The sequence below is a fragment of the Protopterus annectens genome, chromosome 4.part1, assembly GCF_019279795.1.
Source record: "Protopterus annectens isolate FY-2018-M chromosome 4.part1, PAN1.0, whole genome shotgun sequence".
In the NCBI taxonomy this organism is placed as follows: Eukaryota; Metazoa; Chordata; order Ceratodontiformes; family Protopteridae; genus Protopterus; species Protopterus annectens.
In genome coordinates, this window is record NC_056734.1 from 988,479,069 (window position 1) to 988,494,307 (window position 15,239).

General features: G+C 44.8%; 1 protein-coding gene across 1 annotated transcript in view; it reads right to left on the reverse strand.

Annotated features, from left to right (window-relative positions):
* PSMD1 (proteasome 26S subunit, non-ATPase 1) overlaps positions 1-15,239 on the reverse strand; it is a 2,664,479-nt gene that overhangs the window by 232,181 nt on the left and 2,417,059 nt on the right. Inside the window, exon 23 of the mRNA XM_044070690.1 lies at positions 11,899-12,057. Coding sequence (XP_043926625.1) covers positions 11,899-12,057 — 159 coding nt within the window. The remainder of the gene's footprint in view (positions 1-11,898; positions 12,058-15,239) is intronic.

The window sequence follows — 15,239 nt, forward strand, 5'->3', positions numbered from 1 at the left end:
ATGTTTCCATTTGCTGTGGGGTAAACCTTCCTGGTTGAAGACTTATGAGCAGCCACCAGAATAGACCTAACTGAAAAGGATAATCCAGGAGTCCTAGCGATCATGGGAACTGGAGTAACCAAGCCGTGAGCTTCAAACTGTCCAGGTTCGGATGAGGAGCCCCTGATGGGTGTGAAATCAGATCCTGAATGGGATCCAAGATCCAGGGCGGAGCCAGAAGATGAGATCAAAGGAAGGGGAAACCATACCTGGCGAGGCCAAAATGGGGCAATGAGGATCACTTTGCTCCCTAATCGATAAGATTTCTGTAGAAACCTCGGAATAAGAGGTACTGGAGGGTAAGCATACAGAAGACCGGGAGGCCAAGCATGGACTACAGCATCTCTGGGGGACTCCCCCGGCAAGAAGTTCAGAGCGAAAAACTCGCTGTACTTCGCGTTGGAAGGAGATGCGAAAAGAATGCAGCAAGGCTGACACCACTCCAGGAAGATCTGCTCCGCTACTGAAAGATTCAGAGACCACTTGTAAGGCATCAGAATAGTCTAACTTAACTTGTCCGCTAGAATGTTGGACTGTCCCAGAAATTGCGCTGCTATAAGAAAGCAACCAGTGGAGATTGCACATTCCCAAACACTCATGGCCTCACGACAAAGGGGGTAAGATCTGGTCCTTCCCTGTTTGTTGATGTACCAGAGCACTGACTTGTTTTCTGAATGAATTGCAATGGTTCCCAGAGGAAGGCAGGCATGAAGGGCCTGCAACACCAAAATGACCGCCCTCATCTCTAGGACTTTTATGTGCAAGCTGGTCTCTTCAGGGGACCACAGGCCTTGGACTGTCCTGCCCGAACAATGCCCTTCCACCAGAGTTGGGAGGCATCCATGGTCACTGTGGCTTGGACAAGGGCTGAAACAAAGGGTCGTCCCTCCAAGATATCCGGAGAGCACATTCAGGAAGGGACGACCAACAGACTCGACTGACTTGTATTGGATATGATAATTTAAGTTCCAACAGGGACCATTGTACAGCTAGTGTCCACTGTACAATTCTCATATGTAACTGGGCACAAGGAAAAAGCATTAAGGTCGCTGCCATTAAACCCAAGGCCCTCAACAATGATTCTGCCGATGGAAGATGAGAACAGTAGATTAGAGAGACATGCATCCTCAGGTTTTGTACTCTCTCGGAGGTCAGGAAGATTTTGCACTGTAAGGTGTCTATCCTTGCCCCAATGTAGTCTATCACCAGGACAGGATTTAGAAGTGATTTGGATGCGTTGATTGTGATCCCCAAATGCAGAGCAAGCTTTAAGAAATAATCCCTGGTTTGAGAAAGTAGATGCCTGGTGGGAGCAGTGAGGAGCCAATCGTCCAGATAAGGGTAGACCTGAATCTCCTGATGCCTCAGGTGAGCTGCTACTATACCACCATCACTTCAATGAACACCCTGGGGGCTGTGGTGAGACCAAAGGGTAGGGATCGAAATTGGTAATGACAGACTCCTAGCCAGAACTGGAGGAACCTCCTGGAGCTTCTGTGCATCTTTATGTGATAGTAGGCATCCTAGAGGTCTAATGAGCACATCCAGTTCCTCTCTTACAGGTATGGCATGATGGACTGTAGTGTGACCATCCGGAATTTTTCTTTGGCAAATGACAGGTTCATGGTAGATAGGTCCATAAGTCCCCCGTTTTCTTTGGCACCAAAAGGAACCTGAAGTAGAAGCCCGATCAATACTGATCTGAGGGGACAGGTTAGATGGCTCATTTTTCTAGCAGCTTGGAAATTTCCTGTGCTGCCTCCCTTTGCATGGGTGGTACGTCCAGGAGGTGTTTGGGAGGAACCACAAAGGGGATAGAGTATCCTCTGAATATGATCTGAAGCACCCAGTGGTCTGATGTTATGGACTCCCATGCCGCCAGGTGCAATGACAATTGTCCTCAGACTGCCTCCAGAGTAGAGCAGTCGGGCAACCCCTCAAGGATGCTGTCAAGGTCTGTCTGAGAAAGGTTCTCAAGATCCAAAATTCCTCGGACCCCCCTCTGCCTCTGGGCTGGTGTCCAATCTGTCCCTCTCTGCCTCTGGGGGAAGAAGAGCCCTGATTGTCCCAGGAATACTGTGACTTCCAGAAACACATCTTCTTTTGCCCTCTCTGATTCCAGGAAAAGGATTTCTGAGGGTTCGAGAAGCGGATTCCGACGGCAGAGAGCATCTTCCCCGTCCTTCTCACTTTGAACTAAAGTCTCTTTGACGGCCTTACCAAAGATAGTAGAGCCGTCATAAGGGACATTGGCAAAGGATGCCTTGAAAGGTTCCTAAAACTGATAGTCTGAGTCAGGTGTTGCGCCTCATGGACACGCCAGACCCAGCCGCCCAAGCCGCTCCTTCAGTAGCGTGTGAGAGGAGTCGCATGGACGTGTTGGAGACTGCTTTCAAAGCGGCCACCCTTGCGGAGAACGAGTCCCTGTCTTCCTGTGACAAGGATTTAGGGGGAGACTCAGCTAGCTCCTTGCCAGGCTGTGCTGGAGTCTCCTGACATGGGTCAGGTAGCTCAGCGCCCTAATGGAAAAGGTTGCTGACGCATAAACCCGCTTCCCTAAGCGGTCCATCATTTGCGAGTCTCAGTCAGGAGGATGAACCGAGGAACCCATACTGTCTAAGGAGAGCCCTTGTTCCACGCTGGTCTATCTAATGGTGGACTCGAGATCTTATCAGGACGTTTAGGGATTGGTTCCACGGTGTCCAGCTCCTTCCAGGCCTGTAAGTTGACCAGGTCCACCAGGGGATCTGCAGGAGGGGACACCCAGGAAGTAGATGGACCCATGCCGAAAGCCTCCAGGAACACGGACTCAGAAGAATATATGGGGGGGCGGACCAACAACCCCGTTGGCGAAGGATTTCCATGATGTCTCCAAAGGAGACATCCTCGGGAGGTGAGCTGGGGGAACCTTCCCCATCATCCTAATCAGTGTCCTTGGTGAGGGACTCGGGGGAGTCCAAGTGCCTCCTCTTACACATATGCTTGCGAGGCACATCTCCAGTGGGGCTCTGGGGGGAACTCGCAAGCCACTCGTTTCTCAGGGGAAACCATCTGGGGCTCCTCGAGCATGTGCTGTTCCCCCTGGTAAAATTATGGGATTCATAGATACAGTCAAGGGGGTTGGGGTAAAATCCAAGGGGATAGTCAAGGGTCTCGATCCAGCGGAGAGACATCTTTCTACCATGTTAAATGTCAAGGGAAAACGAATCTCCCGGGGAACCAATAAGGAAGCCAGTCTCCCCAGATCTGAAGTGAGAATCGGAGCCAGGCCCGAAGTGGCCTTAGCTCTGAGGGAGGGAACTTGGCTCGACAACGCTGGAGCCGATGAAAAAAGCTACGCTCCCTTGGCTTCAACACCCAAACTCCGACTCAGAGAGCCGCTTGGATCCAAACTGGTCGGATCTGACAAGCTCCAGGCAGCTGTCGGTGTCGAGGAAGCAGGTACTGTTGGCTCCAACCCCCCTGACTAAGTCCATCCTTGGATCAGAGTACTCCAAACCTGGTAAATGGATTGGAGAAGGAGAAATCTGTGTGAAAAAAGGAAGCGAGCTCCCCCCTCCAGACAGAGAGGGGGCTGGCAAGACCCCCATCTGGATCTGAGTACGAATGAACCTCATCATTTTACCCATGTCAACTTGCGATAAGTTACGCATGGATCTCGAGGCCACAGACTCCGACCTGTCGGGTCGAGGAACCGAGGCCCTAGATGGAGAATGTGTCTTCTCGGGCTCCGAGGAAAATCTCAGAGATTGGAGCTGAGGAGAGTTACGGCTCCCAGGCTGACTTTTGGTGGGAGAAGTAAGGTCCATGGACCTCTTACATTTGTCTGGTCTGTGAGATTTTGGCCCTCTCTCCTTCTCTCTGCCCCTTTTCCACTCCACTTCCACAGGCTTTGAAACGGGAGGTTGAGTCCCAGGCCTGGGAGGGAGGAGAAGCAAGGGCAAGACAGGAAGGTGAGGCGGACCACAGCAGCCACTGTGACCAAAGACAAGGACGAGGCAACCGCCTCAGAAGTGGGAAGAAGGCCTTTCAGGGCCAACTTAGCCTTCCTGTCCTTGACAGCACGTAGGTTAAAACCCGCAGATATAGAGCAATCAGTATTCAGATGGGCAATGCCCAAGCACATTACACGAAGAGAGTGGCTATCTGCAGGAGACAATTTATGACCACACTCAGTGCACATTTTAAACACAGGCTTATCGGCCATGCTTCTATCCAAGCTACTCAAACTAGAGAAGGGAAAAAGGAGAGAAAAAAAATTACCAGTTTTCCCACTCAGACCACTTACCACACACTTAAGTCACACAGAACACACTGAGGGGGGAGGGGAAGCAAAGAACACTAACAAACTAATTCTAAACTACAAAAAAGGTTCTATTACATGATGCACCAGCGAGGTGAGGAGAAGAGGGAACCTATACAAAACACATACTAATATTTCAGAGAAAAAAAACTGCTTAAAAGCAGAAAACCCACTGACTACTTGGAGCTCAGGAGATCACGATGCTTCTGCAAGCCGCGGCAAATGAGATCTGGGGTTGGAAGACAGTGGAGGTGTATTATGGGTAAGGGGAGGAGCTTGTAGCTCGGAGCAGATGCTAGTGAAATTGCCGGCTTGGATCCGATATGGATCCAGTATTCCACAGGTTGAAGACCAAATGAAGTAAACTACTTCAGATCTTAGGCTTTTTCACCCTTCAAGAACGATCGACCTTCCCACCTCTTCTTTTAGTACATCTTTAACAGTATCCCTTAACAAGCTTCTTGGAGTAATCATATATATCAATATGAAATTTGACATACACATAGCCTAGTCAATAAAAAGTACATAAAAAATTGGATCACTATACAGACAAATTCCTCACAAATAGCACAAAAGTCACCATTTCTAAAACTCCTCTAGTCTCTACTCTTCTCTATGCAACACCTACACTCACCAACATCAAGAAATCAGACTTAAGTAAACTTGACAACAGCTACAACAAAAATTCTAAAGTTTGCCACGGAATCTACTTTCACATCTCATCATTGCATAGCTCTTAAACAACTCTCTTGGTTAGAACTGCCCAACCTCCTAGACTACAACTGTCCATGGCCTATAAATTGCTTTATTATCCACCTTCCCTCCTTAACTTCTTACAGCCATACTCTGCCAATAGAGTTCTTCATTCCAACAACAAATTCCTAATAAATATTACTAAAACTAATATTGATTGTGAAAAGTACAGTTTTGTACCTACCATAAATGTAGATGTTCGAAGATCCACATTGCTGCAGTCCTAACACTTGGGTAGTCCGCTGTCCCTCGGTCGGCCCGAATATCAGAGTATAAGGCTGACGTCGGTCAGGGCGCATTTGACTGACATCAGAACGTCAGGGTACAAATGCGCATGACCGACGTCATATCCTCAGTCTTTTCTTGCCCCAGATGTCAGAAGACCCTAAAGAAAAAGGTCAAAACCCATAGGCAACAGCTAAACAACCAACCAGCCTAACACCAAGAATATGTACAATAAATACAATATATACAATAAACACAATATACCTCAGATGGATAACCCAACCCACACAACCACCTCAAACTACAGAGGGAAGGAGGGAGGGTAAATTGGACTGCAGCAATGTGGATCTTGAACATCTACATTTATGGTAGGTACAAAACTGTACTATGTTCTTCATCTCACATTGCTGCAGTCCTAACACTTGGGTAGAATCCCAAAGCAGAGGTAAGGGAGGATGGCTAAACTATAATGAAGCAGGAGCTGCCAGAATGCCCTGCAACACAGCAGTGGCAAACCCAGCCCTGGATTTAGAGTACAATGGAAGGTGGTAATGCCTAGAGAAGGTATGCACTGAACTCCAAGTGGCTGCCTCCAAAATATCCTTAGTTGCCACCCCCCTCAAAAAAGCTGTTGAAGTGGCAGTAGCCCTAGTGGAATGAGGCCTAATCCCAGCTGGAATCTCTTTGCCATGATGGGAATAACAGAACGCAATGCAAAATCCAATCCACTTAGAAATAGTTTGTTTTGACACGGGCTTGCCCTGAGAGCACAAAGCAAAAGAAACTAATAACTGCTGAGATTGCCTGAACCCTTTAGTTCTGTCCAAATAATATCACAACTGCCTGTGTACATCCAAAATGTGCAAAATCTTTTCCCCTTTATTTTGGGGATTTGCATAAAAAGTAGGCAAATGAATAGTTTGGTTTAAAGCCACACTAGAAACCACTTTAGGCATAAAGGAAGGATTAGTACGTAAAGATACCCTATCCTTATGGAAAATTAAGAAAGGCTCAACTGCAATAAGGGCCTGCAATTCAGAAACCCTTCTTGCAGAGGTAATGGCCAACAAAAAAGCAGTCTTCCATGACAAATATTTCAACTCAGCAGTAGCTGCAGGCTCAAAAGGTTGTAGAGTGAGTTTCTCCAACACAAAATTGAGATCCCAAGCAGGAGTAGGAGCCCTTCGGGGATCTTATATTCTTTGCCCCTCTAAGAAATTGCTTGAACAAAGGATGAGAAAACAATGGTGGGTCACAGTCGTAGTGAGCTGAAATTGCTGCAGCATGAATCTTAATAGAAGAGAAGGACAAACCTTTGTCTAATAACTCAGTAAGATATTGAAGAGCCACACTTAAATCAGGCTCAGAAACATCCAAATCCTTAGCTGCACTCCAAAACAAAAATCTCTTCCATTTATCTGCGTACACTTTCCTTGTACTAGGCCTTCTAGCTTCCAAAATCACATTCAAAACTTGTTGTGGAAGTTGAGACCCTCTATGGTTTAAAACAGAATATGCCAGGCTGTTAGATGAAGAGAGTGAAGTTTGACATTGAGCAAATGACTGTCCTCCTGGGACAACAGATGTGGAATCAAAGGCAAAGGCCATGGAGGCTTCCGCACTAGACTTCTCAGTAATGGGTACCAGTGCTGCCGAGGCCAATCTGGAGCTATCAAAATCATCCTTGGCTTGTCCTGTCTGACCTTCAGAAGTACCTTTGGGAGGAGAGGCAGAGGTGGAAAGGCATACACATGAAGATTTTTCCAACTGAAAGAAAGAGCATCCACTTTCCAGGCTGTGGGATGAAACCTCTTTGTGCAAAACCTTGGCAGCTGATGGTTTAGAGGAGAAGCGAACAGATCTATGTCTGGAGTTCCCCAGGACACTGTCAATTTCTGAAATACATGAAGATCCAGTTTCCACTCGTGGGGATCCATGATTTGTCTGCTTAACACATCTGCTAAGGAGTTCTGTGCTCCTGGCAGAAACCTTGCCTGAAGACTTAGTTGTAAACTGAGAGCAGTCTCCCACAAAATCATTGCTTGCCTGCATAAAGGATAAGAATGTGTTCCCCCTTGCTTGTTGATGTACCACGTGACAGTTGTGTTGTCTGTTAGAATCAACACCTGCCCTGGAAGAAGTAAATCCTTGAAAGCTATTAATGCAAACTGGACTGCTAACATCTCCTTCAAGTTGATATGTAGATGCTGTAGTCTGACAGGCCACTTGTCTTGTATCCACTTTCCGTTTAGATGAGCTCCCCAGGCTTTGTCCGAGGCATCTGTCGTTAAAATTTGACTCGCCTCTGGCCGGGTCACAGAGAGTCCCTTGTTTAGGTGACATTCCTGAGCCCACCACAAAAATTCCTTTTGAATGCAAGGTATTATTGGAATGACAGTGTCCAGATCCTGGCAGTGCTGTGTCCATACATTCTTGAGATACCATTGCAACTTCCTCATATGCAGTTTGGCATTGGGAAGCACCAGAATACAAGATGCCATGAACCCTAAGGCTTGAAGGACTGTCCTTGCAGTCAGCCCGGACTGAAGAGATAGATGATGGAAGTAAAGGGAAAGATTCTTTTGTTTGTCCGGGGTTAGAAAGGCCATCTGGGATGCTGTATTCAGTCTTACACCCAGAAAGCACATGTCTTGAGAGGGTACTAGACTGGACTTTATTTCGTTCACAGAATACCCCAGGCATCTTAGCACTGCTATCACATATTCCAAATGACGAAGAAGCTCTTCCCTTCCCTGAGCCAGAATCAGGCAATCGTCCAAGTAAGGATAGATTTGTATTCCTTTCAGCCTGAAGAAAGCTATCACTGGAGCCAGAACTTTTGTAAATACTCTGGGCAGTAGATAAGCCAAAGGGCAATGCAGAGAACTGATAGTGAAAAGTCCCAGTCCGAAAACGCAGATACTTCCTGCAACTTAGTCTGATAGGAACATGAAGGTATGCCTCTTTGAGATCCAAAGTTACCATCCAGTGATCCTTGCCCAGCAGAGGTAAAAGTTGTTGCAACGTCAACATCTTGAACTTGGGAATGTCCAGATAAGTGTTGAGGATAGATAAATCCAAAATTGGTCTCCACGTGTTCCCCTTTTTTGGTACAAGGAACAGGCGAGAATAAAATCCTAGGCCTCTTTCTGGCATAGGAACAGGCTGTATGGCTCCTATTTGAAGTAACAGAGAAATTTGCTTGTGAGCCTCTATTCTTTGTTGAGGAGGAATGTCTGGCATGCCCTTGAAAGGAGGCAAGGTATGGAAATAAAACCTGTAACCGTGATGTATGATGTCCAATACCCATCTGTCTTGGGTAATCAACCTCCAATTTTCTTTGAAAAGTGCCAACCTTCCTCCCAAAGGTGCTGCCAGGCGAGCAGGTTCTGGCAGCTGAAAAGGTAGGTCATTGGGTTTGTTTACGAAAGGACTGACCCCTGCCCTCACCTGAAGACTGTGCAGGAGAACTCCCTGTCCTAGGCCTGAAAGAGCCCTGACCTCTGCCCCTGCCATGTCTAGATCTACCCCTAGACTGGGAATCATAAGAAGGATACGTCCACCCCTTAGTAGGCCAATTTCTACTAAACTTCGGAGGCTGAACCTGCAAAAATTCTTTAACAGTCTGCATAGACTTAGCCTTGTCTTCCATTTTCTTTAAAACTGCCTCAACAGGAGAACCAAACAAGACATCAGATTGCAAAGGGGCATCCAAAATCCTAGTTTTAACATGGTCAGATAAATTTTGATCCCACAGCCAGGCATGCCTGCGAAGAACTGACCCAGTGGCAGCCACCCTGGACGAGGCCTGTACAGCATCAAAACCACATTGCAAAGAGTGCTTTACCCACCTGTTCAGAAACATGCACTAAATCTTGTAACTCTTTACAATCAATACCTTCCGCCAGAGCATCAACCTTAGATTTCAACTGTGAAAGGAGATAATTTTGATATTTCAACATGTGAAACTGGCAATTCAAAGCTCTCATGGCTAGAGTGGAAGAAGTATAAACTTTCTTTCCCCATCTATCCAAGGCCCTGGCTTCTTTATCTGCAGGAACCGGATTCTTGACAACAGAAGCCTTAACACCCTTAGGCCCCTGGCTAACAGTTTCAGGGTCTGCCCTAGGACTCTTAAAAGATACTTATGAGCTTCAGGTACCCTGTAATACCTATCAGGTTTAACAGGAGCAGGAGGCAAAGAATCAGGATTAAGAGAAGCCTCTGCAAATACATCTTCCACCACATTTAGAACAGGAGGTATAGCCAAAGGCCTATGCTGGGGTAAAACAAAAATTCCCTAAGCCTTTTCCTGGAATCAGAGAAGTCCTGACCTTCCCATTTAAAATGCTCTCTCATGGAGTGAAGGGTCTCTGAAAAAGAAAAATCCTCAGGAGGAGAAGCTGAAGGAGTAGAATCATCCACATCAGAATCAGAATAATGAGCATACTCCTGTAAGTCTTCAGCCGAAGACTCAGACACATCCGAAGCCTGCTCCCAATCCCCCAACACTGGTTCCATCCTAGGCCTTTTATCAGGAGGCATAGAGCCTCTAATTAAAGTAATTAAATCTTCTGCCATTTTAAGCATGTGCTTCTTGGGCACAGAACCTGAAGAACTAGGAATGACACCCACAGAAGCTAAACTAGACCTACCTCTAGGAGAAGCCTTGGAAGCAGAAAGAGAGGGCCTAGACCCCTTAGGAAGGGAGGGGAGTACAGTAATCTGAGAAGCCCCTACAGCCTGACCTGCCTCCTGGGAGGCCACATCCTGTAAAATCAAAGTTTCCCCCTGAGACTCCAGAGAGGCCTCCGTCGGAACCACCGGTTCCACTGACGCCTCTAAAGAACCGGCGTCCGTTCGGGATGACTTCTCTAACCTAGGTTTAACTGCCTTGTCCTTGCGCTTCTTTGAGGAAGCTGGCGTCCGAGCATCCGACGGCATTTTGTAATTGCACCGCTTCCCAAAGACCAACCTGGCACAATCCAACCTCCGCTTTATAGTGCGTTTATTGAACCTAGCACAAAAGCGGCACCCAACAACGTCGTGCTCAGGTCCCAAACAAGGTATACACAAATTATGGCAATCCCTATGCGGTATCTGTTTCCCACAAGAAATACAGTTATTCACTTTTTCTGACATCCGGTAAACCACTGAGGCAAGAAAAACAAAATATTCCCCAACGGGTACTTAACCAACTCTGACTTCGGTCTGAAACTCCGAATTCGAAAAATTTCAGAACGCCGAACGGCACTTGCAACACTGCTTCTGCATCGGACCATGCGGCAAAAAAGACTGAGGATATGACGTCGGTCATGCGCATTTGTACCCTGACGTTCTGATGTCAGTCAAATGCGCCCTGACCGACGTCAGCCTTATACTCTGATATTCGGGCCGACCGAGGGACAGCGGACTACCCAAGTGTTAGGACTGCAGCAATGTGAGATGAAGAACATCTCTATTCTAACTGTACAGCTAAACTTTGGAATTCTCTCCCCCTAAAAATAAGAACTACCACCAATACAACACAATTCAAACAGATCCTTAACGAACATTTAAACAAAACTTGGATATGCCCTTGCTCTAGCCCAACCTAAGGAAAGATATCCTTTAGCCAAACAACCCTCACAATCTGGTATGGATTACTTCTAAATATCTATTACCTGTGTACTACTACCCTAACGGTGTTCCATCTAAATCTTGTCTAAGATAACTGCTACAGTATGCACTCGAATTTTGTTTATGGTTTTTGCGACACTGCGCTGTAATGCATTGTCACTGTAAGATGATGCGCTGAAGTCATATATCACATGCTTGATTTATATCTCTGTACCTAATGAAAGCATATATCCTTCTGTATAACTAAAATTGTACTACCAGTGTAAACTTATGTTTACTTTGAATGTGGAGCTTTTCTCCCTGGGCCTCCACTGAAAAGGGAGCACCTGTCCAGATGGACTTCCGGTAAACAAATGTAAAATAAATAAGATAAATACTGCTTTGTGGATGTCTGATAGCTGTAGCGGGTTGGTCAGAAGTCAAGATGTTCATTTGCAACTAATTTTCATCTAAAATAAAATTATAGCAGTGATCCTTATGATAAACATCTGGTATGCTTAGGAGCCTGCACAATTGTTCTAGTTCTATATTCACAACCAGAACATAAAAGAACAGAGGATGAATCTAATAATAAACCCATTAAGCCCCCCCCCCTTCCCCTGTTAGATCAAAAGCTTCCAGACTATCATTAGAAGCTTTTGTTTCCTGCAAGTGCTCCTCAGTTATGGTGCCCATATGGAACTATGGGATGCCATTTCATAGCTTTTCATAGTATGCATACAAGAGGGGCACAGGAAAATAATTTTCTTGGGTGGCGAAAGCCGGGTACCTTTTTGGCTAGACCTGTATAAGCCATAGGGCCGACAGCCTAGTACCTACCTATGAAGAGGAAACTGAAATTTTATTTCCTCTAAAGGTCACTTATAGTACATGAAGATGCAAATATACAGGTTTATATGTCCTTTTTGAACAGAAAAATAACATTTTACAAATAATGCATGCCACTTTTGCATACTTACTGGTTTGAAAGGTTGGTATCGGCAGGGCTCAGGAATTGATAAGACTTTGAGCTGGGCTGGCATTACTCTTGCTGGATTTTCCAAAAGTTGGAAGTTGGGCTCAGGTTCTTTCTTCTTTTCTTTTTCCTTTTCTTTTTCCTCTTTCTTTTCTGTTTCCTCCTGACAAACAGATAAAATGCATCATTACTTTAGGCAGTTCATAGCTACTATGATTACTATACCTGCAAATGCAAGGCAATGAAACGTTGGCAAAGGACAATAGAAATACGACAGTGCTAGACAAAACTGCAGCATGTACAGGGCTCTCTCCTCCTTACCAGTACTCCTAGAGCTGCAGACAAAGTATATATATATTTTTTTACTTTTATCCCCCCCCCCCCCCACCACCACCACCAACTAGAAAGTTAACATTGTAAAAATCCCAGAGCCAGCCTGATAGTAGCCTCAGGGATCTATACCTTAACTGCTGCCTTACATTAGCAAAGTGATTCCCAGCCAAACTGAACTAGTGGTTTCAAAGTAGGGATGTTAACTACAAACTAAAAATAAAGAGAACGTGTACTTTCTTTTCATCACAGCAGACATTCTATGATGCCCGTATCACTATCATGACAGCTCCTGAGTTCAGCAAGCCTAAGGATGGAAAATTACATTCACCCTACGGTAGTGTGCCAAAATAAAATATCTTCATCACTTCACCGCAGAAGTAGCAAGATTCCACAGGAGGATGCATGCAGTTCTGATTCTTAGGAGTGGAGCTCTAGTTAAGACAGATACATAATGTGGTACTCAAAAAAGGCTAGAAATTAGAAGGCAATGCAACTAACATACAGAATCTGGTTAACAAATGACTGAATGGGTAAGTAAAAATAAAACAAAACACTGGAGAAAAGGAAACATTCTGAACAGAGGAATCAGGAATTGCTAGGCATGCATGGCCAATCCTAACTGAAAAGGTCAGAAAGAGATAACGACAGAAAGGACAGGAGGGAAGTAGCTGTGAATATCATGCTTTGCTGCCCAAATAAACTGTATGCTAGGAAATAAAAAGTATGTTCTCATGGTATCAGCTGACATCTGAGAGATGACTCTTCTTGAAAGTTCCCTGACTGGATTCTTCCTTTTCAGCAACAGGATCTAGCAAATGAATGGAAGATTCCCTCTCTTGAAGGTGCAACTGCTCAGTGCCAGAGAAAGAAATGATGCTATACATTGGCTGCACACATCACTAACAACATCTCACTAGCTTGCCCCTCATCCACCAAGCTACCAGCAAATTTAGAAATAACAATGATGATTTGAAACATATAGATTCTTAGGCAATTACTACATTTGTAATCCACTTGCCTTGAGTTACTCAGTGACTTGCTTAAGGCGATACAGTAGAAAAATGAGGACTGAGGGAAAACTCAGTCTTTATATTTTCCCAGTAGAAAACAGAAGGAATTCATAAAATTTGTTTTTGGAAATAAAGGGTTCCAGGATGAACACTGTAAAAAGGGGTGTCTTCCAAAATAAGAGTAAGGAGGCTTGGACTTAATTAACCCAGTTACATATTTGGCTTTGTTACATATGTTTGGGTTTTAAAAATATTATATATTTTATTTGACATTTGTTAACCAGGTTTGCCCTTTTTCAGCAGAGACCTGAGGAGAAAAGCTCCAATAACACAGATATACATTAACAAAGACAGTTGTTGCAAGAGAAAAAAAATGGTGAATAACTAGGTTAATTGTACATAACTAGTTCAGTTTTACATAAGAAACACATTCTGTAGAAAATAAAGTACAAGTATCTGAGAGATTCATCATCCGGGACAAAAACAGGATAAGTACATACAAAAATGTTGTAAACATCAAAGTATGATCAGTTTTAAGTATTTTTAGGAAGAAAATTGTAGTAAGGGAATGAGGAATATAGAAATAGCACAAAGCAGAGAGTATAGGAGGCGAAAAAAAAGTACTAAGGTATATGATTGAAGCTATTATAAAGTAGAAGAGTAACAGAAGTAAAGTATATGGAGTTAAAGCATGAAAGAGAACAGGTAGGAAGCCTATGAAAGAACTACTATGGAAGGTAGCTTACGTTGGGTCATGTCAGGGACATGACCATGATTTGTGGTAGTAGTCTTTAATTGCTATTTTAAAGGTGTTAAGGTTAGTGATACCTCTGACATTATGGAGTAGTTTGTTCCATGCGTTTACTATGGAATAGCTATAAAGTAATTTACCAATATTACTGTTGGGCATGTGGACATGCAATAGGTTCTGCTGAGAGCTACGGAGAGAGTGACTGGGAGTACAGGACTGGATGAGAGTGGAGAGAGAGGGACAGGAAGAAAATTGAAGCAAGACTGAATGAGCCAAGAGAAGCTGTGGTATTAGGATTTGGTGATGAAATTCAAGCCACTGAAGATTTCTTAGGGCGATGCAATGGTGACTGCGGTAAGGTAGGTTGGAGGCAAATCGAGCTATTTTGTTATAGGTAAGCAAGTTTAGTGAGAATATTTAATTGGAGTAGGGTTGCCACCTTCTTTCGTGGCTAAAACCAGAGTAAAGCCACACCCCTCGTGTCACCAGTAACCCACCCACCCCACCTCGCACTTACATCCCTCCCATTTTGTGACGTCGCGATGACATCACTAGGCGGGGAATGTCCCCTTTTTCGTTCTCGCTGCTTGCTTTCGGCTGATTTACTATGCTTTTCTGTAAAAAAAAAAAAGAATAGTAAATCAGCTGATTTACAAACTTTGATAGTCTGCCTCCTTTTTTAAACAGAATACCGGAGTTTGTACAGTGTTTTCCGGACTACCGGAAAATCAGTTTGATTTCCTGATAGTCCGGAAAAAAACGGAGGGGTGGCGAATTGGCTAAATTGGAGGTGTGAGAGAATAGGAACAGTATAGAGCAGTGTGGGGAGTAGAAAGGCTTGCGCAAGAGAGAGTCTGGAGACATTTGTAAGGTATTTATCATGTCTATAGAGCAGACACAGTACAGTTGTGTACCTACCATAAATGTAGATGTTCAAGTGTATTCACTGTTGCAGTCATTACACTTGGGTTATCCTCCGGCAGGCTACCCGCAGTCGGCCCGAGTTCCAAAGTCTTGATCCGGCATCGGCTGCTGTCGCCTCTTCCCTAATGTCAGTGCGCCAGGAGTATAAAAGATGCAACCGATGCCATTTTCTTCAGTTTTTCTTGCCCCAGATGTCAGGTGCCCCCAGATTGGAAGGCTGGAAAAATAAAAGTATGCCAAAAAGCATGCATGTACTGATACAAACATTTCCTTCATCTACAAGCAAATACACCACATAGGTTGTATAGAGGAAAAGGGGGATGGTGG